We start from the raw sequence: 27,510 nt of genomic DNA on the forward strand, positions 1-27,510 counted from the left end.
CTGCACACAAACGAATTCGCGGATACGAATTTCACACTACTCTTGAGCAGTTCACTGACGATACACTCAATCTTGATCAGGTTTAAAAAGAAAATGTTGTTTCCTGAAGAGTAGGTTCGACGGTTAAAAAAAGAGAACAAATGTTGCAGACACAGTAGAATACAAAAGCCGAAGGTACAAAACCTAGAAGAAAAACATACGAACCTTTCCAGCGTTCTTCGCTCATGAGAAACGGCACAACTTTTAACTCGGACCCTCACTGAACTAAAACTAGACGTGCAAGGTACAAAAATGTGCATAATGAAGGAGGTTTAGTTGTAAGAGTCCCTTGTGACCTAACGCTTGGTAGTTCGTGCATACAACGAAAACAAAGAAAAAAAACTACCGAGTAAAAAGATGCTAATGAACATACCGCAGCAACAACCAAGCTGAGATAAGATCGTGTGTATCGACTACTTTGTTCAAATTGTTGTTATTCAAATTGAGGCTAGGAAATGTGTGCAATGTATGCACAGGCCTCCTTCACGAATCATACCACTGTTTAGAGATTCTTTTAGTCACATCAAAATTAAATACGCCGTTAAGACTTGATTCTGCTCTCAGTTGTTAACTGCTGTAAATCGACAAGATGGGGTTCCTTTGGATCTAGTTTTTTAATGTCATCATTTTTAATAAAATCGCGCAAATGGACCAACAGTTCAAGCACCAACACGTCCACATCAGCAATCGCCTGGCAAACCATAAAAGCTCGTACACTTGATAAGTCATCAGGTTATGCCTAGCAGGTAACATTCAATTATTAAAAGTAGTTGGATTATTTTACTGCCTTAGTTTAATCGGATTTTGATTTTTTTTTTCTGTTTGTGGCTCCGTGCTTATTAAGACTCTTAAAGCGTAGCGGTGACGTGCTGATAGGGACTGTAAAGAAGACGAATGAAATGATGTAAACGACTAGTGATGTAGCAAAGCGCGCGCACATGCACTGTTTTGAGTTTGTAAACTTTACCAAATGTCAGATACGATTATCGCGTGAGCCAACTGGACTCTGCAGTTGAAAGGTCGTATTATGTGGATTTTTGTGTTTGCGATATCATTTAATGATGGTTTTTGTGATTTGCTACATTGCTACACATTAGTATTTGTGATCTACTGATGAGCGTGACGTGTCGTGTGACGTGTCCTGTGAATTGCTACGATATCCATGACGAACCTGTCATGTGAGGAAACAGAGTAAGAAACTACGTTAGTCATTTTGAACTCGTTAATGAAATAAAGAAGCAGATTGATCGCAATGCTGGTCAATCAAGAAAGAGTTCGGGTTATTGGTCAATTACACTAAATTTCCCGCCCTAACAATCAGCTGATCAATGACGTCAGCACCAGATTGCTTTTTTACCTTCTATGACATAAAAATCACTTCTCGCTTTGGTTTCCGTCAGCGAAGAAGCAGATTCATTTGGAGATGTGAGCTTGAATTTGGAAAGCTGAGTTAAAACAAGTAACGTAAGGAACTGAGCAAATGACGAGTAACTTCCAAATCCGTTGTTATAACGGTGGGCGAAAGCTCCGATGTGAGCCATGATAAAGAGCGCGGAAAATGGACCGCGAAAAACGATTTCATAGCGTCACGTATCGGTTATGCTGTCGGCCTTAAGAATATTGGGCGTTTTCCGTATCTTTGTCACAAGAACGGCGGAGGTAACTTCCTTGGCTGTAGATGTTTATCGCAGTCCCATTATGGGAGTGTAGGTAAGGTTTAGAACAGCACACTTTTTAGAATTGCAAAATTCTTGCAACTCAAATAAGTTGTATTGTGACATGCAGTGTCAGATTTTGTGCCTCGAAAAACTTTCTTTAATTCGAGGGGTCTACCAAATGTCTGTTTAGTAAGACACGCAAACAAAAACGAGCTAAGCTACAGTAAAATCCAAAAGCAACAAGGATGACTGGATGAAGGAGATTGAAAAGGATTATAAATGACTTCAGAATAATCGTTTGATAAAATAGAAGCAACGATAAACCAAGAAGGAAGATGGATGATCAAGACTGGAGAAGACTACAAATGATTACAAAATATAAGCTCGGCAAGATAGAAAAACACAAAAAGAGGTAAGAAGTAACCAGAGGGGAAAAGGATGAATAAGGATGGATGGAAGATTGATGCGGATGCCAAATGAATAAAAAACACTTAGGAGGCAGCGAATAAATTAAGACGGAAGATGGATAGAGGAGATATAGCAACCAATTGCAAATGAACGACTAGAAATGTCTGTGCTAAACCACTGTAAATTGGTTTAAGATGCGCAAACAGTGACCTTGCTCTTTGCAATTCCGGGTTACATTGAGAGTGAGATCTAAGTTGAAGAACTACTTTCGTAACCTTGTTTTCTGCTCCAGCTCGCGCGCGTTGGACCAAAAAAGTTTATGCTTACGACCTGCCAAACAAAGGGGAAATAATGCGAATGTGGAAGAGAGGTTCTTCTGGGAATGTTTAGTTTGTTAGCAGTCTTTTTCAGTTTTCTACAAAGTCATCTTTCATAACGTGAGCGAAATAAGAGCCTCAGAAGATTTGACTTTTTCCCCTTTGCTTTGCTTTCGCTCTTCCGTGCGCACTTTGCGCTCCATCGCTTACAAAAACGATTGATCAATGCTGTCAAATGCCCTGGAAAGATCTAATAACACCAAGTTAAGCTTATTCATGCAATGGTATCTGGAACAACATCTCATTTAAATAAATGCTTATTTGATAATAAATGGTAAGGCCCATGAATTGCCGTCAATAGAAACAAATTCGAACAAAGTATAGGTAGTAAAAGCAGCCCTTTAAATCTTATACCTTAATTTGGACCCAGATCTCTAGGACATCAAATCGCATCAAAACAACTGCAGATCGGTTATCTAAAGTATGAGACGAGAATGAAAGAATCTCTACTTGTCTTTGGAATGATGCTGTTACGCTATCACAGATGACTGAAATAGCTAATAAAATAGTCGAAATAGATAACTTGCTTCCACAGACAATAAAAAGCAGGTTAATCATTCACGACTACGACAAGGGTGATTTTTCAAATCAAAGCGCTGTCAACAAATCATAAGTCAATTCTAAAGCATTTTGTATCACTGGCAATTAAGATATGAAAGGTAGCAAGGTGATTAACCAAAAATGACCCAAAAATGCAACAGATGAAAGCAGTAGTTCAGACGAACTCAATAAATTACTTTGTGAAACAAGATATCGGAAAACAACAAATAATAATAAATTATTGAAAATATCAAACGACGGGCGATGGGATGCTAAAGATAAACGGATGACGGGTGTCGCCCAAGCTCAATAAAATGACGAAGCTGTGACCCTTTCTCGGATGAGGTCAATAACTGACAAAAAAGCTGACATGAATAACTTACTCACTAAGACTTTATAAAATACAGTTTACAAGTACCAGCGTTTCTTGCGTTTATTTACGATCCATACAATATTCGAACTTTCTACATTCAATCGTTCCCAAATGTTCTGTTACAAGATAGTGATTCTATTTATCTACTATTACAACGGAAATACACGCCTAAACTACGTAAAACCAAAATTGACATTACTTACGATATTTGTAGTAGCAACTAGTTAGAAATTGTTGTAAACATATTATTGATGAATTCCCAGCTCTTGTTAATTAAGTGAAAAAATGGAAGTTTTAATTCTTGGTATTTGTCATGAAATCTTTTTTTTCGGAAAAAAGAGGTCAAAAATTAGGGTGCGTATTATACACAGGCGCGCATTATACACGGGTAAATACGGTATTCGTGATTTACTAAAATCCCAAGTTATTTCATGTCAACTTGATTTTAACAGCTGTTTCCCATTATACTCCGATCAACACTACTGTAATTTACACCCGCGCGTAAGCACTATTTGCGGCACGAGGAACACATCATGCAACGTCTCTGGATGTTCCAACCCAAACGTGCACGCACAATTTCCCAAAGCAACTCCTTTTCTATTTATTTCAGACCATAAATGATTTTCTATATCAAGAACATTCTTGCTACAAGTCTGTCATTACTGTGCTACGCTTAATTACACACCTAAATCTTAAGTAGCCCAACTGTCATCAACCCTTTGCTTAATTACTGTAGTGTGACCTTTAAGAATGTTCTAGAAGTAGCTGTGTCATGTTGAGTCATCCCTGAATCTATATATAAATAAAATCTGTTGTAATGTTACGGAACGTGCTAAATCCTCGACCGTACCTATAAAAGCCGAGCTTGTAACTCGATGTAGCGAGTAGTTTAGTTGCTGGTATAGCCCGTCAGATATCAATAAAGGTGTATGCAGCAGAATACAAGACGTCCACACTTCAATTACTAAATTAGGAAATAAAGTATCACGCGATACAATTACAAGATTATTGCGGCATAATCTATAACCCACGAACAATAGCAATCTGTCTGATGACCCGTTTCTTGGGGAAAGTCCCTTTTGCATTATCGACTTCCTGTTTTTCAGTTACACCACCTCATGGTCAGTGTGTCAATTTCATTTTGATGAAATGAGCCCGAACCGCCTACTACTGTGAAGTTCCTATTCGAGTTCATACATGGTCATCGCGCACGACTTTACCAAATTCACTGGATATTAATTTATGTATGGATTTTAGTGATACCTCAAATAACAGGTGACCTGTTACTCTAAACTAACTTGTGTTTTTTATTTTCGCCACTTTTCCCAGGAAGTTTAGAATTGATCTGCTTGTGTTGGTGATACAACTGTCATTAAGATTCTTTTGTTTTAACGACGGTTTAAAATCCTCACCGACCTGCACATGAAGGAACTGTCATATGATATCAACCAGTTTATCCTCTCCTGCAATTGATTTTTATGGTAATGTTTTTTTCGGCCGTGTTCATATCAAGAAAATTTGATATTACATCAGATGGTCTTGCAAGTGTTTTCATCCAGCAGTTTGTAAGGAAGATCATAAAAAATTGCTCGAGTTTTCGATCGAAAGGGCGATAACCAGTTATAAATAGAGGTTGAAATTAATAGTAAATCACATCTTCATCCCCAGAATAGACTTCCCGTATGCAATAACGTAATGCGTTCTATAAATAAGTATAAAATCTCTTAAATACAGTCGACTCTTGCCATGAGGACGCCTCGTTAACACGGACACCCTGTTGAAGGCCTAAATGTAACAACTGTCCTAAACTTAATAAAGTCCTTAAGGTAATACCATTTGGTGTTAAATGTAACAAGCCTTGAGTGCAATCGTTTAACTGCACTAGAGCACTAGGGCATTGCTGTTACAGCGGGCATTCACATTTAGAGGTTAAAGTAACAGCTGATGCAACAAAGAATCTTCTGAACAATATTCATGCCATATTGCGTGCTCGCTGATATTAACCAGCGTCTTTTTATTTGCGAGAGACATAGGTGGAGAAGCATTGCCTACAAACCCTTATACTGATGCGCTTTTGGCATCAAATTGACAGACGTCAAAACAATGAGAACGCTGACCAATACCTCTCTTTATATCATTGGCTCAGACTCTTTAGTGCAACAGATTTTGACGATATATTTGTGTGATCAGTGCTGAAGTTAACACTTCATCAGCCAAATTAAAGCGGAAAGGATGTCCATTGACCAATACGTTATCACCCGGCAGTAAGTTTTGTGAAGTTTTGCTATCTATTAAATGTTCAAACTATTTGATACGGATCAATTAATAAGTGGTAAGATAATTCACAGAAATTTGAATCCATGATGTGCTCTTCAGTCGAAAGTTATTGGAATATGAGATTAAATTGTAATCAAGAGAAACAAAAACGCCATTTATACTCTGTATGTTCGGCATTCATGTGAAATATTCCCGTTGTATATTGTATCAATGTTGATGCACTTGGTTTTAGTAAATACAAACATTTATGAACATCATGCTCTTACAAAAATAATTTGTCGTTCTATAACATCAGTCGGTACCACCAGAAGCTGACGTAAGCCTGCAGGATCGGAAAGAGATGAGCATGACGTATTAACAATAATGATAATAATGATATGATAATAATAATAATGATAATAATAATAATAATATTAATAAAAGTGGGATTTAGCAGTGGACATTCCACGAGGTGGCCCCTAATTCCTGGTCGAATTGTAATTTGGAATGTTGGTTTTCGTGGAGGGAGGAAAACCGGAGGATCCAGATGAGCCACGGAGGTGGGAGGCGAGCACTCTCGCCATCGGGAATCGAAATCTCATTTATTGCCTACTTTAGACTACTCGCCATGTCTTTTAAGTGTGGGCAAAGTGGCTATGCGGGTGTTATGTTCTGCATGTCCAGTAATGTAATTAAGTATTATCCCGGTTACCAATAGCTTCTCTGCTCAAGCTCTGGCTATTTATAAAACCTGGTTTTATTTAAGCCAATAGCTCAGAGCAAAATGTGGCATGTTGTCGCTAATGCCTTGTAAATAATGTGCTCAAAGATGTATTTACATCCAGTTTTCAGTGCTTTTCAATCAGAACTAACCCTGATGTTCCATCCCTTTGGCAATTGAGATTTGCGGTAAAGATATCGATTTTTATGTATTTGAATCTTTCACTATCCTAGAACATATGGAAAATCAATGGAAGAAAGAGTAATTAGTAATGTAAGTGGTTTCTCTATTTCAACAGTTTATGGTACTGCTGTTCAATCAAATTTTCTCCTTCGAATTGTGGTGTTCTTAATCTAAGAAATGCGCTATTTTATTGGAGCTATCACTATGCAAAAGCTTTTCCACTGGCAAACCCAATGTTAGTTTCTGTATCTTTCGACAAACGCTAACGAGCTGAACAAATAGAAAGTTTGATACGAACTTAGGTGATGTTGAAGATTAATTTCTTTAATTTTGTCTTTATGTATTTATCGTTGCTTGTGTTTGAGAACGGTTATGACCGCTAAAAGACTTAAAAGGCCTATTATTGTGTGCAGTGTATTGCGTTACATAGCGTTACCATTTTAAGGTCTTTTAAGGACATTTCCTATTACCTCAGTTATATTGTTTGTCATCTTTCCTAGTAAAATTACTCATCACGAGTATCGAATGGTAAGTATAATATCTTAAACATTGAATAAATGACGATTGAAGTAGAGCAATGAAAGGACTCACTTGATCTATGAATACTCTCTGTTGTGCAAGGCGACATCATACATGCCTCCATACATGTTCGATACACACCAATAGATGCTGGTGGAAAACGTGGTTTTTCGATGGAATAGGTTAAATTCTGTTTGTGACACCTTCTAACGGAAGAAAATAGTTAAGCAGGTCGAAATTACCACTTTTGTCTGAATTTTCCGTAGTCTCAAACACAGAATCGGAAAGTGAAAAGTTTCGGCCGAAATCACAGGAACATAGAGATTTCTCGGAATGACAGCGCCGTAAAAGTCGACTGCTGTGACTGATGTGACCTTCCACCCAACGCATTGGAAAGCAAAAGAGAGCAAGCTATTATTAGTTGTTCACTCGTAGGGCGGCCGATGTAAATTCTGAGGCTTGCTTCAATGAGATGACCGGAGATGAGCTAACCGCGATGAACCGCAGGATAATCGCTGAATCGCTCTAACACCGTCTTGATTAGTATGAATTTTAACAGTTATGCCAGTTTGGCAATATTTTTCATAACTCCTGTTTTGTTCTGTTTTTTAACACGATATAAATATACTATCGGAGTGTTAGCTGTGTTTAACTCGTACATAAGCTTACCATCTAACCGGCAACCAATCTAATCGAGCGTGAAAACCTTCAAAACTCAGACTGTTCATTTCGTTTTCTCGTTAAGAAGTTTCGTCTCTGTTCACGTTATTATAAAGCAAGTTATGGCGCTTGGCATGTTTACAAACCTTTGTTTGGTTCTTTTGTTGCTAGTTGCCGCGGCTCTCGTGTTCCGAAATTTCACAGCTGTAGCTCAGCACTGTGTTTTGTATGGTAATTCGGTGTTATCAGCTGAGTTAATAAATGCCTTTAAACTCTTTACGGTGGCCAATTTAAGTTAAGAATTGAAGTGATTACACCAAATTACCCTTACGTTACTCTGACGCCGACGCAGCCCCACAGCTTCCCACTTGACACAATGTTTCATACTATAATAAAACACGCTCTTTCAATCAATGACGGCCCACGTTGTATCCGAACTTTCTTACGATTCTCTTTAATGCAGTAAGTTTCAAGGTGATGTTTCATGATCTACATGTACTTCATGTTAAGCAAAGCCGAATGAGATTGTGCAACAAAGAAAAAAAACACCTTCTTCTTTGTGCCATTATCTTTGTTCAGGTAACCTTGCTCTCCAGCAGAAATAACTCCTGAGGTATACCTCATCAAAACCGTCATCTGGGTATCCTCCATTCTTTAGACGTATTTTGAAACCCCGTACGCTTTTCATTAAACGTGAAGCGTGACGAATTCGTTCCTCAGAGGTGCAGCGCTTCTCCTTTTACGAATTCTTTATTTGCGCCTGATAGATGAAACGAATAAAAATTCGTCTATTGGAAGGTCTTTCTCCCTCTGTAGTGCGTTTGCACGTCAAGGGTCGATTACCAGTGAAATATCTTTCCTCTGGGAACGAAATTTCTGACTTTGATATTTATACAGCCGTCGGCGGTGAATGTGACTGCTGTCATTTGAAAGTAGATTCTCAGCAAGAATACAATTTGGATTCTTTAATTTCTTAATGTCGTCAGGTGCCTCCTACCAGTGAAATTGTCACGATGGAACGTCTGGAGTCGCGCAGGCCCGTTAACACTTTGTAACTGTAGAAGGATCGTCAACAAACAGTTAATCACCATTTCAGTTTACGTATTTACGCTATTCTCGCTGCAACAAAAGATGTTCAGTCGACAGCCGCAGGATGCAAATGACTTACTTTTCTTTTACGACCATGATGCAAAGTAACCAGAGTGCGCACATCACCTGGCTGATTATAATTTCAGATCAATCCATCCACAGCCAAAAAAAGAAAACCTGCAATTGATCGAAAATGAAATTTTTACTTTTTCCATTAATCCTTAAGAATGAAGTTATTTCGTGCAACTTTAATTTTTTGGCTTATCGCTATTTTGCGCGGAGTTTCAGGAAAAACAGGTAAGAGCTGGTATTAGACGGCTGAAAGATGTTTCAATGAAGTTAAGTTCGACAAGTTCTGCCACGCTACACGGCTCTGGTGCGGAAGCGATTCTAACTGCCGAGCCAAACAAAACTCATTTTTTTATTTTTCCGTGATCGTGATCTCGCCGGGTGTTACGATAATCGATTCTTACTTAACGTTCGTGCGACTCTTGCCAAACATTTAAACCGGAGTCGAAATTCTCCTACCACACTTTTGGAGCGTTAAGTAGGCTACAAGACAAGGTCTGGAACTGAGGGACCATGTTCTCACAACTTGCAAAGCGATGGACACGTATGCTAGTCAGCGATATTTCCAAGCAGCTAAGGACTTCTTTGGTGTTCCTGATGTTTTGAACAGATTTTTGAAGATAAGGAATGTTTCTTCTTCAGATGCAATATATTATGTCATTATCAGTTGTAATTATATTCCATTCAGCGTGACTGATAGTTTCGGTTTGGGAAAATGACTTCTAGTCAAGACATCACCGGTTGATGAGAATAGTGATTTAGTAGAGCAATAGGCAGATTCGTATGGGCTTCTCTTATATCTTCTCTTGAAGTTGCCTGGTATGACTGCTCACTTTATCGTTCTTTCCGTAGCGTTTTCACTTCCTTTGATAAGCGCAGAAAATTAGTATGAAAAATCACTTTCAACTCTTGTTTAAACCTGTTTTTTTTTCACCTCTCTTTTGGACTATTCACGTTTCATGACTGTGCCCTAGCTGGAAATACACGAGTTACATGAATACACATGTTAACACGAAACGCAACTATAAATTTTATTGATCTGTAAAAAGTTACATTTGCCCATCTGCTGGCAATTATTAGTAATATATTTTAATCCAACCATTTTCCACAACTTGTTAACACCATTACGAAATAATTAGTCATGGAAATGGAAAATTGTGGCTCCAGTTCCCAAAGTTTTGATGATTTCGTATTGTCAGGGAAAAGGAACTGAGGATTTTAGCAGGCCAGCAGATTTAGGGAAACTGCACAGGGATTGTGACTTTTCTAGGCCTGGAAACTATCATTGTGAAGAGACATACTTGTGCTTGGCAACTCATTCTTATTCTGATGAACTAGTTTTAGGAAGGGTACAATATTCATTGCATAAATTTGATGCATAGGCTGCGCACAAAACTTCAATTTGACTACATTTTTCAAGTCAACACCAATCCCTAAACACAATAAAATGTTAATAGGGTTAGAGGAGAATTTAATGTACTTTACCTCTGCAATATTTCGTTTAATCATATTAATGACATGAATATTAAGTGATACTGAGATCTAAGAAGATTCAAGGAATGTAAAATCTAGTTGAAAAATTAGAATCCAGCATAGACCGGATAAACAAGATTCTTAGAGAAAGAAATGTGTACTAATGAAAAGGCTGAGCAAAATTTGTTCCAACACCTGCCTGTACCTGTATGGCACGTAGTAATGTCAATCGAGGTCGCTACGATCTCGGTTTTAATGTTGAAAACACACGCGCATGCAGATTTCCTTTAAGCCTGTAGTTCAAACCTACAATGACTTCAAAACTTCGATGAACATCTCAAAAGGGGAACAAATAAATTTCAAGTTTCTATTTATTTAGTTCAGGTTAGGCAGGTAAAATTGAGTCAAACTTTGATGCGGTGACAGGATCAAGCAATCCTCACATCTAATTTATAAGGTTAGCCTACCTGGAACAATAACCTTTCTGTAAGCATTAGACCAGGTTTGTATCAACAATGGGAAAAATCACCCTCATTTAAAAGATCGCGAATCGATAGCAAACCACAGACTTGGGTCTGCCATTAATTTTAAACTTACGACAGTACTTTAAAAAGAGCAATTTGCTTATTTAAAAAAGTGTAAGTGGGTAGGCTTTCCTTTCTTAATTTCAAAAATTCTCTCCACAAGCTTCCACTGACTATTCATTTCTGTTTGAGGATTTTCGTCTCTGTTCACGTTCTACTAACGTACACTACGGCGCTTGGTATGGTTACAAACCTTTGTTTGGTTCCTCTGTTGCTATTTGCTGGCTTGCTTGCTCCGAAATTCCACTTTCAATTAACGAAAAAAACCTAGAAAGAAATCCGGGAAATGGTCGGACATAGCACAATTTGGCAGATGACGTGGCAGCCTCAGCTCAGCTCTATGTTTTATACTCTGAAAGAGCACGCCCTTTCAACCAATAACAGCGCGCGTTATATGCGAACTTAATATATATATATATATATATATATATGTATATAACTAACTGCAGACAGTACTGTTTCGGCCTTCTGGGCCTCATCAGTGCAGTATGTATATATATATATATATATATATATATATATATAACAATCACTAATTTCGAGCTTTCAAACTTGTTTGAATCCTCTAATTTATTCACTTAAAGTAAACATTCAGATAGTCCTTCCATTAATCTTACCAAATTTAACTTGATCTAGCACATATCAATTGTCTATGAAACGGACTTCCCTCTGAATATTAGTGTAACGCGCGACATTTCAGTAAATACTGCTTTCAGAGGAACGGTTTTGCTTTGCTCGTACTTTTTATTCACGCTTAGCGTTATGCGATAATAATCGCCATGATGTTCGACAATTTTAACAGACGCTCGTTGTTGTTTACTAGCCTTAATTGAGAAAAGTCGAGTACGGCGCCATGTTGACGGTGAGCGGATTTATGTTTAATATTGTTTGTAATATATCGCTCAAAATTCCAGTTAATACTGCCTTAATGAGAAAAATGGTTTCGCTCAGTCGTATTTTTACATTTACTCTTACGATTTAAGTAAATTGAACGAATCAAATCGTTCGAACAGTAGCGGCGGTCTTGCTTACTTGTAAGCAAATGTTTTCCAGCTTGACATTAAGGGACTTGACGCAAACTCCATACGAATCAGATTTTGTTTACTTATCCTATGAACCAAGTCAACCAGTTTTGCTGCTAGCCTCTAACCGTAACCTTTTATGACAACGATTGTAACCAAATCCTCACGTAAATGGTTAGTTTGGCCATGAGCATTTGTAAGAACAGCATGCACTATTGAAAGGTTGAGCCAGGGTATTTAATGCAATCTACCTAACGTAGCATGTTGCATTGTGGAAAATACAGCAAAATTATCTAATCATGCATTTTTAAACAAAGGAAGTAAAGTTATAGACTCGCCTGCTTCAACTTTTGAGGGCTTAAGGTACAGAGAAATTAATATGGTAAAAAGTTACAGTTAATACAAAGTTGAAAGTTTGAAAGCTAAAAAATGTGCATTACAATCGTGAAACCCCATGCATCCAAGCAAAAATAGGGTCAATTACCACCATAACTTCTCCCAAACATTCATGCTCACAGGAAATCATTAATTTTTGCCATTAGGTGGCACTGTAGTTACAGTAATTCTGTCAGGGACAAAAGCATTTTTCTTTTCAGTTACCTCATAGACCGAGAAGCCTGATTAAGATACACAATTTTCAGAACTTTATTTATGTCAACAGTTGTTAACCCCGAACACATAGCGTGGTCTGCCTGTGTTTTTATAAGAAAAAATCTGATCAATTTCCCACGTACTACTTTGCATGCTCTCATAAGGCACGGTACAATAAGCCAATCAGAATCCTAAAGCTGTGAAAAACGTCAAACCATCAAAGTTCACAATCTGAAACAGTCCGGGCTATAGACAGTTTTGTCTATACAATTTCCTTTGATATGACTGATCTAGACAAGACCAAACCAATCTGACTATGTGACCGAGAGAAGATTGGGGCGATACTTTTCCTTGCTGGCTTTCTCGTGGCGGCTAAGTTGTGCTGCAAAGGAGACGACAGAACAGAATTAAAAATTTCAAGAGACATGTTTGACTTATTTATTTCTGTATTTCTGTGCTACAAATCTAATTTTCGACAGAAAAATTCTATCCGTTTCTGGTGAGATGTCTAAACGACACCTCGTGGAGGATAGGGGACCGATGAAATAACATACTTCAATCTTATCAGCAATTTCCGAATGAACACTTAAAGAAAATGTCTCGTATTAGAAGTAGTTCTGCAAGAATTTCAGTGAACACACATAGATCAGCTTTAAGCGCCGGTTGTTTGTTTGCTTGATTTGAAGGGCCCCCTCTAGCTTTTTCACACAAGGGCAGTCTTGTTCACGATAAATTCTCCGCAAAGAAACTTTATTCAATTCTATCCCTTTCTGGTGAGATGTCTAAAAGACGCCTCGTGGGAGGTAACGACTGATGAAATACTCCTGGTTGTTATTGTTTTGAATGAAACTGAAAGTTCAGTTTTAAATAAACTCTCGTCAGACCGTCATACTGGACAGTCCTTTATCATAAAGTCGATAAACTGTTCTTAAAAAGGAGATATGATTATCCATGAGCCAAGTCACAACAACAACGGCCGTGTACTCGGACTAAACCAACATGCCCTCGACCTCTGTTTTGATAAATGTAAATAACTTATATCGAGGTTTACCGTATTACTTTTCTTTTTTCAGAAAAAATCGGACATACCTCAAATTTACATGATACTGATAGCAAGTGTGTCCTCAACCGTCCCAAATAAGTCATTGCAGCTCAACTTTAAATTGTGATCTCTCCCACAGATTTCAACCGACGCCATTTAAACTGGTGTTGACGCAAAGTTCTCTCTGTGCTTTATCAAATTAATTGAGTCCCAGTGGCCACAAAAATCAGAAACAAAGATGCGGGATTAAAATGTGGGGCTGGCCTAAGTTTTTAAAAATTGGACCGTGACACTATGTTTCATAGCGTCATGGTATAGACAAAACAATGTATGACACGGACTGAGCAGTAGTTTAAAAACTGAAATATTTCGCCAGGTCGAATCCAACAACATTTTTCCTTGAAGTTTTTTAATCTTAATGCAGTATCTGAAAGTAAGATGTTCAGCGAATACTAGCAGAATAGTGGCTCATAAAAACACTCAAGCTTTTTCACTTAACAATTAGAAAACAAACGACTCAAAGCGTGTGTTTTTTGACTGAACGACAGCCGAATCACAGGAACATGAAGATTGTTTGGGATGAAAGCACTGTAAAATTTGGCTGCTGTGACTGAGATGGCCTGCCACTTGGGGCATCACAAAGGATATCACAGCAAGCTCTTAGTGGTTCACTCGCAGTGCAGCAGATGTAATTTATGAGGCTTGCTTCCTTACGATGTCACCGGAGATTGCCTTAGTAAGCTATCCGTACGTGATAGGCCACAACATGATGACAGTCACTCTTACAACGTCATGTTTGAAGATATTTTATCAGCTATTCAAGTTTCGTTACATTTTTCATCATTCCTGTTTGGTTTTTTTTGTTTTTGAACACGAAAATATTTATACTGTACGAGTGTTAGCTGCGTTTGAGTTTTGTTACCTTACGCAATCTTACAATCTAAATGAGCTTTAAAGCTTTAAAAACACCAACAATCCATTAAGTTGTCTCTTTGGTGATTTTCGTCTCTGCTCACGTTTTAATAACGTTAATTACTGCGCTTGGAATGTTTACAAACCTTTGTTTGGTTTTTCTATTGCTAATTGGCGGCTCGCTTGTTCCAAAATTTTACTTTCAATTAACGAAAAAATCTAGAGCCGAAGTCTGGGCCGATGGACGGACATTGTACAAATAGGCAGTGGCGTGACAGCTTTTGCTCAGCTCCGTATTTTGTACTCTGATAAAATACGCTCTTTCAATCAATGACAGCTCGTTATATCCGAACTTTACTATAAAATAGTTAACATTCCTCTGCAGAGACTCTTTTGGAGGAACCGACCAGAACAGGCCTTTGGTACTGGAGTATCTTTAAAGAAGGTGGAGGAGGAACAGGGGTGAGTTTCTTGATTTTGATAACTTATGTCCCAAAAACTTCTCTGACATGTGTTATTAAACATCAACTTTGTCACTGTTAGGTTTATGTATACATATTTTGTAAAAGTAATCCCCAATTATCAAAGAAGTTAAGGTAGAGGTTAATTTAAAACATTTGGAAATGAAGCAAGCGATGGGCGGTTGAAATCCAAGTAAATGTGTGCAGGAAGATTTTGTGGGAGAAATATGAGCCCAGAAAAGCCAGCAAATGCACAGGTGATGTGCAGTAAGTGGTCTCAAGCCGCTACGTTACTCAAACCAAGGATAATTTCTCATGGATTCGGTCCAGGCATGTGTAGTATTTGAATTTAAAATAAGGCACATCTTGTATACAAAGAAAGTGAACTGAAGAAGATATAGTTACCTAGAATAAGAGAGTTTTGACTTATCTTGGGACTTATTATCATATCAATCAAGAAGTATATAAGCAACACTTTATTTTATTTGTCATGTTATTTAAAAGAAATATTTTATAAGAGCAAACTTTTTTCATGTTTTCATACTCTCATCTAAACACTCGATTTCCTCTTCAGATCTATTGTGTTAATTTTTTCAGCAGACTCGCACTTGAACTTATTCTTTGGGATGAATCTGATTAAACCCATCTTTAAACAGTAGTTATATGAAATAGGTAACTAATATTTTTCCCTCTTCATCTTGAACAATTTCAGTATCCTTCTTCCCATCCTCCGATAAACTAAAACTTCTTATGACCTCACTTGGCATTTCAAATAACGGAAAGCCAACTATAAGTCAGTGACAATCAATAGTATTCATTATTCCAAAGAGGTCAAAGCCTAAATGCATGAAACACCCAGGTTTTTGTTAAATATCGCATGAAAAAGCACATATGCTGTAAAACAATGCCATTTGGAGTTTATTTTAATTTGTAATTTGATAATTAGATCTTTTTATTGATTCATGTTAAAGAAAGTTAAAGTATCAGCCTATCTGATAATGCTCCGTGTTTGCCTAGTATATGTGCAGAAATTTTCAGTACAGTGTACGTTCAGTACATGTATATTGTGTACAGACCATCACATTTGAAGTGAGTATATTACTCCTCTACGATAAGGCAATAATTGGGTTTTTATTCTCTTGCAGTGGAATCGTCCTTCAACTCAATATCAAGCTTACACAGTCTGTGATATTGCAAACAAAAAAGAAACAAAGAACTGGTTAATAGCAGAGTTCATTAACATCAAGAATGCTAAACGACTCGATATTGAAGTGACCTATACCCTCCTTAACTGCCCCATAGCTAACGTGGGGCCATTCTGCAGAACAAACTTCTCTCTGTATTCTTATCATACTGATTACAAATTAAATCCAGATCCAACAAAACTAAATTTTAACAAAGAAACTGTTATAACTCCAAAAACTCTACCTGCGCCTGGGGAGCGCACAACAAACACATTTTATGGTTCAGTTTTAACAAAAACAAAGGGAATTTATCTAGCATTATTAGACCAAGGAGCTTGCTTGTTATTAAAAAAGTTTGTGTTGAGATATCATTTCTGCTCTGAAACGGTCGCTTTCAAAATGGTTAGATTTTCAAGAACAGTTGCCCCAGCAAACGACAGGAATTTAACCAAACAAGAAGGAGAATGTACAGATCCTAACTCGATTACGAAAAACAACAAAAAGTTGTTTGGCGTGTGTCTTAGTAATGGGGAGTGGAACATAACAGATAACTCAACCTGCCTTTGCAATTATGGTTATGAGTTGACGAATGGATCTTTCACATGCAAAGGTAAGTGCTGCACTTAAAACCTGGATTTGCCTCCGAAGCGTCAGGTCCAAAACAGATATTTAATCGTTCAAATGGCTAAACATCTAAATGACCACTACATTTGATTATCGTTTAGTAAAAAGCGTATAGAAGGTTCGATGCATAACTCACATGAAAATGGACTGTTTGGTCGTACTTCACATGTTCATATAAATTCAATCGGTGGACGTAGTTAACTAAATAGTCAAGGACATAAGAACTGGAAAAGAAGACACCAGGACAAAGAACCTCTTTTTGCAGTTGGTATTCTCTTGGTTCTGAAGGAAAGGCATGTTGACGAAATTTCACACTGTTTCATTTTAGAGTGTCAAAGAGGCTTCTATAAGGATTCTGTTAGTAATTCAAAATGCGTGCCTTGTCCTGCAAATTCAGCACCTGATACTGGCAGAACTGGTTGCACGTGTAAAGAAGGTTACTACAGATCATCTAATCTGGCAGATTGTGAAGGTATACATGTATATATTAGTGTTTGGTCTTGTCCTAATCGTTGATTAACAAGAGTCCTAAAGCCTACAGAGGATCATTTCGATTTTGTCTGATAAAATTTCAAAAGGCTCAAAAGAACAAAAGGCTCTCCAATGTAACGTTCTACTTAATGCTTAAAACATCGATAGGGATATATGCGTAATTCCTTCCACCACCAACTCAACAACAGCATAGTCTGTTTTTGCTATGAGGGAAGTCTATTTCCTAGAATAATAAATTTGGAGCAAACAGAGATAAACAAGGAAGCGAAATCTTTCTGCCACCTCACCTAAAAGGACTTAACAAGAAACGGGTGGGTATGCGGGAAAAACAACGCCACTTGACAAAACACTGTTCACGCTACGAGAGAACTAAGAAAACTGAAACCTAGTACTATAACCGATAAAGAATAGACAAAGGTGTGTCGCGTGGCATGTGGCGATTAATCGCTTTGCGCAATAGCTCCCAAAAAGGGAATATTAACCAACGGTGCGGTCAATATGGCTCCATATTGACCGAGTTCTTTCTTTTTTGGTCTCGGTCCTGAAAACACAGAAAAAGAACAAGGGTAATATCCAGCCATCTTGACCGAACGAACTTGGTCAATGAATGATTAATTGTATCGGGAAAAAAGATATTATGACTCTCTTCTGCCGCTTTTTGCGACTTCACCTCCGACATTGTCCAAAAATAACCGCTCCATGTACTTCTTCCCTTTGCGCGGGATCAAGGACAACAATCCCTAACGGGTTCGGCAGCCAGTCAGAACACAGGACACGCTTTATGTTACTTATGGGTGCTGCTGGTGCTATGAAAAATGTTATTATGATAAAGTAACCTACATGTGTCATGCGTGTAAATGTCAGAAAGAAACCAGACTAGTGTAGCTAAGGACTTCTCTTGATAGAAAATCGTGCCCATTATTTTCGTAGAAGCTCATAAAGAGGTGGAAAGGCATGCTTCCCCTGAAAACTTTAAAAAATGCAGTCCTCTTTGATGCCATTTCCAACATATTAAGATCATATTCAATTGAAAATTTTCTTGGATAACCTGATTGTTACATTTTTTAACCACTCAGTTAAAGCGGTCGCCTCTTGGTCCCTGTTTACATTTTTGATAATGGTATTTACTTTAATGCGGGAAATGAAATGTTGGTCATGATATCCAATGGAGTCACAAAATATCAACAAGTCTACGTTCATTTGTGTCTAATTGCAGTGTCTTTTTATTCAAATGTACAGTCATGGAAAAAGCACTGATCAACATAACCATGGTCATCACCAGTGAAAGTTGTGCTGATGGGAAATACGACATATCTTCATTACTGAAGAGACTCAAGGAAGTGGTAACCATTTTGTTTAGAGCAATATTTCTATTTATATCTTTATTTCTTTCTTCTATTTCTGCCGTTGCAGATCATACAACTGCAATTTTAGTTTTTGTTGTCGTTCGATAATGGTTGGCCATAGAGACCTATTTTAATGAACTAAAAAATTCCAAATGAGCTTGTTCAGTGCTTGCACGGGCATGCCAGGAAGGTTTATAAAAGAGGTTTTTTATGACAAATTGGTAATATTCTTTAGTTTTTTTGTCAGTGAACATTTATATGTTTATCTCATTGTGTGTTGGTGTTTAAGGTGTTGGATGAACTCCTCGAACTCCTGTTCAGTTTCACTTTTCTATTCCTTCTTTAGATGGAAGAGGCTTTTGCATGGAGATTTGCAGGTTTCAAAAGTGTGCAGTTGAAAAGTAGCATCAGGTTTTTAAATTGCCTGTATCAGCAAATGAATTATAATTTTCCGGTTTCTAGGGCACTCCGCCTTCTAATGACCCTCGTTTTTTGTCTTAATCAAGGTGTGAAAGTACAAATTTTTACCTTATACTCATAATCGATTCCAAAGTAAAAGAGCAAGATGTTATAATAGTGCTTCGTGATGCTTCCAGAGATGGGAAGCTTGGAGACTTCACTGTGAGTGCTGTAAAAAGGACAAGATTGCAAATTGACTTCGAAACTGGAACTAATGAAGCAGACACAATAACGGCACCCGGCAGTAAGCTTTAATCCTTCGATACAAACATTATAGTTGATTGGTAGCAGAAATTTTAGTTCATGATATGCTTCAATTGGAGTGGTTAGTCATAAAATGAAATTTAATCACTTTCAAGAGAAACACACACACATTATGCGCGCTGTACAAGTATGTTCGGTATCTAGTTGGAATATTCTTCTTGATTATGGTATCCATGTTGATGTACTTGATTGTATCGACTTTTTAAACATCATACATACACATCTTAGGGTCATTCTTGCTATGAGTAATTATTGTAAATATAAGCTTTTAGATTTCTCCAGGCTGCTGAGTCATGCTGACTTGCATACCATAGAACTTTCCAGAACATTTCATCGAGTAACGCATTTATAATATAATTTTCTCGCTTCTGGAAGTAAATGTCGCGAGAACAATAGGCATTTTGCCCGATTCGCTTATCTCAGCAGAATGTAAGAAATTTAACAACACAATTGTGACGAACTAGATCAGAAAGCAAAACATTTGGACTCAGGATCCAACGTAGATTACATTACTTTTAATTCTCACAACACATAGAGCACAGTTATGATAGAGAAATGATCGTGAAAGTGCCTGCACGTAAACTTATATACTGCATACAGACTGCTTGAATCCTAGAAATGAGCCTCGAAGAGTAAAGAAAAAAACTTTTATCAAGCTAAGTAGTTAACAACTGTAGTGCAGTGTACACCAAAGAACTTTCATTCATTTTGTTGGCTCGTATCTCAAATTGTTTTTAAAACATTTTTACGATTCGAATTTTTAAAACTTGTCAGGAATTAAATAAAAAGTTGTATGAGTAACAAGAGGCATCATGACTAAAATGGTTAAGCGGAGGATTGCCATAATTTAGTTTAAGGAGGCATATATTTCATATGTTGTTCAACTCTTGTTTTTAAGGTGCCACAGGGATCACTGTTAGTGTAGTGGTTGGATCAATTGCCGCGCTGGCTGTTGCTGCTGGGATATTTGTCTTTTTCGTATGGAAGTGGAGAAAGAACTCAAATGGTAAGAGTAGTATTAATGTCAACAATAGCCCCCAAAAAAGTCGAGTAGTATCAAGCAACTGAAAACAGTTTATGTTTTTCATAGCCTCGTCTTAAAATAAGGCAGGTTACTGGATTTCGAAACAGTTCTAATAAATCCCTTTAAAAAAATAGATTTTTGGTGTCCAGCACCGTTATAAAAGATGTCATGAAATTATTGGATCGATTACAAACTGAATACTCTAAACTTCTAAGGTTCCCTGAAACAAAGGTGGCAAATGTGCGATGAAAGAACATTCAAGAAAAAGCAACTAGATTCCACCGCAAAAAACACTGATCAAAAGGAGTACGAGAAAGTGTCCACATCAATTTTCAGTGTTTATGAAATACATGTCAGAAGACATTATTCTGCGTTGCCTTTGAATTGTTTGTTACTTTCTCTTTCTTACTTTTCGAGATGGTTTTCTTTGCTATCTTCTCACTGTACGTTTTTCATGTTTTTCATACTTTTTTCTTTTTTATCGTTTTAGAAACACGAAGAAGAGAGAGGTGAGATTTTTAGAAAGACAAAGAATCGTCCAATTTCGTGTCTTGTTTTTGATACCAGTTGTAAACTGCGTACAACTGTGAATTTCAAGCATGGATTATGATAGCTACGCTTAGAGAAAGAGCTTCATCTAGAGTCAATTTCCTAGTGCATCCGTAACGTGATTTCTTTAAAACTAGACGAGACACGAGACCTTTTGAGAATTGAGTATTCAGATATAATAATCTTTCCTGAGAGGCAGTCCACTCAATGAAAGGCACAGATGCCTGGCTCTTAATGTTTATAAAACCTTTTTTGAGCCAATACAGCAGCGCAAAATGTGGCATGTTGTCACTAATCGTTTCATTACTAATATTTATGGAGCGCCTAGATTGTGCTTTCCCAGCTGTATAAATCGTCAACGTGCTTCTTCAATCGAAAATGTGATTTTCTTTTTATACTTTTTAGGACAGACAGAGATACAATTGAGGAAACAGGGGATGTTGTTGTAAGTCCCTGGAAGATTTTAACTCTCAACCTTATTGTGGTACAATACAGTATTTAACTTTTTTAAGAGGGCACGGTAACGAATCCTTCAATCTGATTGCTTCTTAAAGCAGTCCGGATTTTCCTACCTCTGCCAATGGGCACAGTAACGCTTTCGTGGATCGCGGAGTACATTCCTAGCTTCGTTGCAATTTTTTTCATAAATATATGTTGTTTTAACGGATGAGCAGCATTTTTAAGCACAGACTTCTAAATTTATTAATAATTATTTGCTCCCTCGTTCTCAAATCAATTTGTTCGCTTGGATTACTGTTCCGAAGTTTGCATAGAAGTCTTCTAAATCACTGTTATCATTACGCAAATAGAAATGTTCGGTAAAGCCTAAATCATTAAGTTATCTCCTTTACTTTCTACTCGCTAAGACATTGTTCAGTTTATAGAGGATCTTACCATAATTACAAGCACCTTAAGGTTTAAGGAAAAAATAAAAACGTCACATACAAGCCTTGTTCGGTCCGTATTGGGAAAGCCTGTGCCCTCTCTCTTGACTGAGAGCTGGTGGATAACACATATGTACTTTGGCAGATATTGGGGATCTCAGTTTATGTCATTCTCCATTTCAATTGCGTAATTACTATACAAAAACACTTTAAATAACATCACTGGAGCTTTATTTTCTTTTGTTTGGCACGATATGTTTTGTGTCTTTGGATAAAATGTGCTGTGTCGACAAAGTCATTTGCATTTGATGAAATTATTTATTACCAGCGACAGTTTGTCTATTAGTCTTCACTTATTCCGTGTTCGTATCTGTACCACGCTCGCTCTGCACTAATATTATTTTATAAGATGCTTGTCAAGTACATTGTACAACTGATGGCAGAGACGATGCTCAACACCACCACAAATCAGAATGATCATCAGTGTAATCTGTAGGAAGCAGAAGAACAAAATTGAAAGTTTAATACGAGCCAGCACCTTTTCTTTTTTTTTTTATCTTTTACTAGCGCACTTCCAGTAACAACTCCCAAAGAATGGAAGATATTGTCATAAGTTGTCATGAAATTCCTACAGGACACAGCCAAAAAAAAAATTAATATTTGATACGAGCTTGCACATTTTCTTTTTATATTTTTTATAAGTATAATGATGATATTATGCAACACATTCGCATGAAAATTGTTAACATGAACCACGGAATGAAAAAAAGGTAGATTTGAAAAAAATTTCCGCCGTAGCCCTAGCTAATGATTCCTTTTATTATTTCAAACTCAAAAGACTGGACTTGAGATGGCGGAAGCTTCTCAAAGCCACCAGTATATGGCATTGGTTGAGGGGAATCGGTCACCGGCGAACTGTCCACAACCGAGCCAGTCTGTCACCGAATACACCTCTATATATTCATCACCATGCTGTTGGGAGATTCCTACAGAGCTTGTGACTCTAGAAAAGGTCGTTGGTGAAGGGGCTTTTGGTCAGGTTGTTAAGGCAACAGTCATAGGTCTCCAGGGGAAACCAACGAAAACACTTGTGGCTGTTAAGATGTTGAAAGGTATCGAATACTTCAAATACTTAGATGTGCTTCAATGAAATTCCGAAGGTAACACTCCCCTGGAAAAACTCAATCTTAGGCAGGCAGCGTCAAAAGATTCAGCCTTCTTTTCAATTCTGAAGGTAGCAAGGCAAGCCCAATCTCCCCCCACAACCCCTCTTAAGTGGGGAGAGTAGGGTTCATTTAGTAGTATATCTATTCTATCTATTCTTCAATCAGCAGTCAACTAAACGGGACCTCAGTTAGTTGAGTAGGATCGTGAGGTATCAAACAGACCATGAATAAATATGGACGCGATCCTCGCAGTTATGAACACCATTTAAGTAGTAGTGAAAATAACGCCCGAAAAAAATTCAGGCCTGTACGGGCCTTATTTTCTCTTTTACTTAACTAGTGTTCATAACTGCGAGGATCGATTTCATATCCAGATCGTTTCCTCAAACGTAGTTCATATGTATAATTTTCATATATTTACAGTCATTTATAGACCATGAATGAGTTGACCAGACCTGCGTAATTGAGACATGACACGACGAGCTTCTCACGTGGTCTCAGCATGAGACTTGCTGGTGCAGCGCCCTCTGATATCAGAAGTCGCACAATTTTCTTACAAATTTATCAGAAGAAATGTCTTTTCCCGAAAGAAAATAACGACAGAGACGTTTATTTGTAGAGAATTAAATTCTCGCCAACAATCGACACTCCTACTTCCCACCTTTTCAAAAGTAGCAAACCTCAAAGACTGTTTTTCCGAATTCAAATTGACATAAGGATGGTCCCTTTCAACATAAAACCTCAGCGGGAAAAGGAAGAAATGTCTCTGTTAAGCGTATGCCGCTTAGCAATTGTTTGGTAGAAATCTTACGCTAATTAAATTCAATATCATTAAAGCATGGTGATACTGGTATAGCAGTGGAATGAAGGGTTTTGTTGTTATATTTGGACTGAGATTGATGTTTGAAATTTATAGAAATTTATATTTACTTGCAGAGTATTACAGTCCCAATTCAGTCCGTATTTTTTAGCTTTGCACACGAGCTCCAAAGATAAACTTGTATAAGATATTTCACGACAATTACTATTTCATAACCTTGTGATTTTATATAGGATGTTCAATCACTAAACAACACGGAGCTCAAAGTTCGGAAGAAAATGTGCCACTTATTTTGATTCAGCAAGTCAGAGAATATCAACTGATATTTTCTGAGGTCCAGTTACTGATATTGTTTTTAAAGGTAACAGCTGTTGGGTGATCATCTTGCAGATCACGCTTCTGAGTCGGACAGGAAGGACTTGTTGTCCGAACTTCGATTGATGAAGGAACTCGATGCTCATCCTCATGTTATTAAACTTCTGGGATGTGTCACGAAATCTGGTAAATATGGAAAAGTGTAATTTAATCGCCTAAACAGCCAAAACAAAGAGCAGATCTATTGCTTAATATAGGCATATTTCTCTGTTTACCATGTTTTACAGGGCCATTGATGGTGTTGATTGAATACGTACCCTATGGAGATCTACTGGGATACCTCAGAAAGAGTCGTGGATTAAATGATACTTACTTCGAAGACCCGGATATTAAACCACAAAGTAATCTGACGTCAGAGCAGCTGATGAAGTTTGCGTGGCAAGTTGCCGATGGAATGTCGTATTTGTCATCGATACCAGTAAGTAGGAACGCAATCTCTAGTTACTAAACTGTTTCTTTTCTTTTCTTGTATCATTCTTTTCGTTCAATTATTCTGGACCTCTCTTAATTGTCGTAGATTATCCATCGAGACCTTGCATCTCGTAATGTGTTGGTTGGAAAAGGAGAAACGTGCAAAGTAACAGACTTTGGTATGGCCAGAGACGTCAAAGAGGAGAGCATTTATCAACGGAAGTCTAAAGTACCGAATTTGTTCACTTAGCTAGAGATCTGTGAACAGTCTGCTGTGGGTGAAGTTGTACTTGTCCTTGATCATGATCTTTTCCTCAGTTTTGTCGATCAATTCTATGTGTTTTTAATTTAGGGACGTCTTCCCGTTAAATGGACTGCCATTGAGGCATTGCTGTATGGAAAATATTCTACAAAGAGTGATGTGTGAGTACAAGGGCTTCATAAGGTCCTTAAGCAAATTGGGTAAAGTGATTGGATGTCTAATGTATGTTATGCTTCGTATTTCTTAAAATTGATGTGGAGATGTGGAGGCATCCTATTAAGAAGGGGTGATAATACCCTTTCTGGCTTTGAGTTATAAGTAACGGTCCAGGTCTCGCTCCTATTACAAGTCTAGTGTGCTTCCCACGGTGTTTTACCGAAGATATTTAATTCACCTTTTTTTCAACAGTACGGACCAGAACGTTTATTTCCTTTAATGCATCTCGTTTGTTTTACAGATGGAGCTACGGAGTTCTCCTCTATGAGATCTTCACGATTGGTAGGTCGCGAGATTGATAACCAGACCATTAACTTTAGCGTCAACGTGTCAATAAAAGTGGCATTTGTGTTGACACGTGGTCATGAAGTAAGCATGGTGTACCATTCTCTGAGGAATTCAGTTTTGCCTTTGTGTTTTGTACCTGCCAGGCCACCTTAGATTGCCTCAGTCGCTGAACTTATTGGAAAAAACAAACAAACAAACAAACAAACTAGGAACAATGGTACAGGAATTATATTGTAAAAATATATTTACAAGTGTCAGGCCCTTGAAGTGTATTTAGAGTACCCGCTTTATTTTAGGTGGTTCACCGTATCCAGGGAAAGATGGAAAAAAAATGGCAAAGTTGCTAGAGGAGGGATACAGAATGCCTAAACCACAACATGTGGATGAGAAGTTGTATGAAAAGATTGTGTTGTTATTGTTGTTTTCTTTGTACGTTCTCATAGCGGAAACATTTATTTGAAAAGTTCTTCTCGTAAAAGTGGCGTATGCAGCTCAAAATTAAACCTGTTTTTCTTTCTGAATGAGTTTACTTAGGGCAAATATTGGAATGAGTCAATGATCACGAATTTGTGTTCATGAAAGAAAGGAACAAACTTTCCTACTGTATATTGCAACATTTTGTGCCTAACAACATCCTAACTGAGGGCAGTAAGAACGTATACTGATATATCCTTGACGTCTTTGTGTTTCAGGTATGACATAATGACTAACTGTTGGAACGACGACCCTAACTTGAGACCATCTTTTGAAAATCTGAGGAAAGAACTCAAAGAAATGGAAAACCGGCACAAGGTAGATTTGTAGAGCTAATTTTGATCGTTTTAAGTTCCATCTGGCTTACGCAGGGTGACTTACAAACGCAGAATATCGTCTACTTCAGGGTAGCAGATTTTGGGTATTATAGTTTATTATAAAAATTACGGAAGTTTCGAAGCTACTTTACCTAAATATGAGGTAACAATGATATAACAGGATTCCACCCAGTGTCCTTGCACAAGTTCCAAAGCTTGTTCACAAAACACGGAAGGGGAGTATGTTTTGTTCATAGAATGAAAACCCAAAGTAAATGCAAAGTTGTATTGAGTTAATACCAGTGTAGTGCTTCGAACCTTTCGTTTAGTCTCCAGAGAGGTACACTACAATATTCCTTAGCTTTTTCTTTATTCTTTTCTGATATCGAAATTTAGAATCTACCACTGTCAAATGCATGTAATAATTGTGTGACTACGAGGTGTTCGAGCGTTGCAGTTCTATTTTATTTTCGTTATTTCCAAGTATATTTTCATCATCAACACGCTCTTTACGAAGGACGAAAAGTCAGTCAACCCTTTTTTTTCTGCAGGGGCTGATAAACTTAAGCAATTACGACGATCGACTCTACGTTAATGTTGACGATCTTGCTGTGTAAGCGTATGCATTGTTATGGAGCAAAGGATTTAGTGATAAGTCTTGCAGCCCTAGGAGATCGTATGCTATTTTCTCTGTGTATTTGAAGTTAACCTTTCATCCTTTGTTAATACAAAACAAGCTGTCTAACAGCGAAGGGAAGAACAGTATAACTTTCCTTTAGTTTCACGTGTATCTTTTAGTATTTTTGTCTTGAAATGACGCACGATTTTTTAGAAATTTGTTACAAGTGATATAAATTAAAATGAATGTTTCAGACTAAATATTCATTTTAGTGTACAGTGTAAAACTGTTGAGGAATTTATGGGAATAATAGTGTTTTTATGACATTTATTTGACGGCTGTTCTGTGAATTGCACTCTAAATCAAAGGATTGTTAATTAAGCTAATGATTGGACAAAGTCTTTTTCTTTTGTTATTTAAACAATTTTTTTTCGCTGAAATTTTTTATGTCAGGTTGATACATTTTTCTGTGTTGTACAGCATCGTAAAAATCAATAAATAGTTTCTGTTGGTGACCACGATGGGGCGTTGAAGTCTTGAGCGGCATCCACTGTTAGGGAACCCATTTCCACTTTGAACAAGGCAAGGGTGAATGGGTATTCTAGTTCGTGGCAAGAACAACTGGCCAAGATAACACTGATCGTCACCGGCCGCTTAAGATTGCGTATAGAAAAATGCAACTGCATTGGAATACAGTTTCCATGAACATCAAGATGAAGCCGATGAGGAACACCAATTATAAGATAGCGGTCATTTTTG

At 37.5% G+C, this 27,510-nt stretch overlaps 1 protein-coding gene across 2 annotated transcripts; it reads left to right on the plus strand.

Moving 5' to 3' along the window:
* The first annotated feature begins 5,591 nt into the window (after positions 1-5,591).
* Positions 5,592-27,081, plus strand: LOC113667296 (uncharacterized). 2 transcript variants are annotated; one of them, XM_089209055.1, is made up of 19 exons: positions 5,592-5,659; positions 14,902-14,978; positions 16,123-16,771; positions 17,114-17,257; positions 18,517-18,620; positions 18,970-19,034; positions 19,130-19,326; positions 20,245-20,352; positions 20,861-20,879; positions 21,325-21,364; positions 22,642-22,915; positions 24,180-24,290; positions 24,392-24,582; positions 24,682-24,804; positions 24,928-24,998; positions 25,295-25,335; positions 25,638-25,734; positions 26,034-26,133; positions 26,684-27,081. In XM_089209055.1, the coding sequence occupies exons 3-19, from the start codon at positions 16,561-16,563 to the stop codon at positions 26,747-26,749; spliced, it is 1,962 nt and encodes a 653-aa protein (XP_089065181.1). In that variant the 5' UTR covers positions 5,592-5,659; positions 14,902-14,978; positions 16,123-16,560; the 3' UTR covers positions 26,750-27,081. The 2 variants fall into 2 exon arrangements, with proteins under 2 accessions (XP_089065181.1, XP_089065180.1); XM_089209054.1 differs by lacking the exons at positions 5,592-5,659; positions 25,638-25,734; positions 26,034-26,133; positions 26,684-27,081 and adding an exon at positions 6,504-6,645 and having other exon boundaries at positions 25,295-25,558.
* Positions 27,082-27,510: the final 429 nt, after the last annotated feature.

This window comes from Pocillopora damicornis, chromosome 6 (genome assembly GCF_964200805.1).
Source record: "Pocillopora damicornis chromosome 6, jaPocDami1.2, whole genome shotgun sequence".
NCBI lineage: Eukaryota > Metazoa > Cnidaria > Anthozoa > Scleractinia > Pocilloporidae > Pocillopora > Pocillopora damicornis.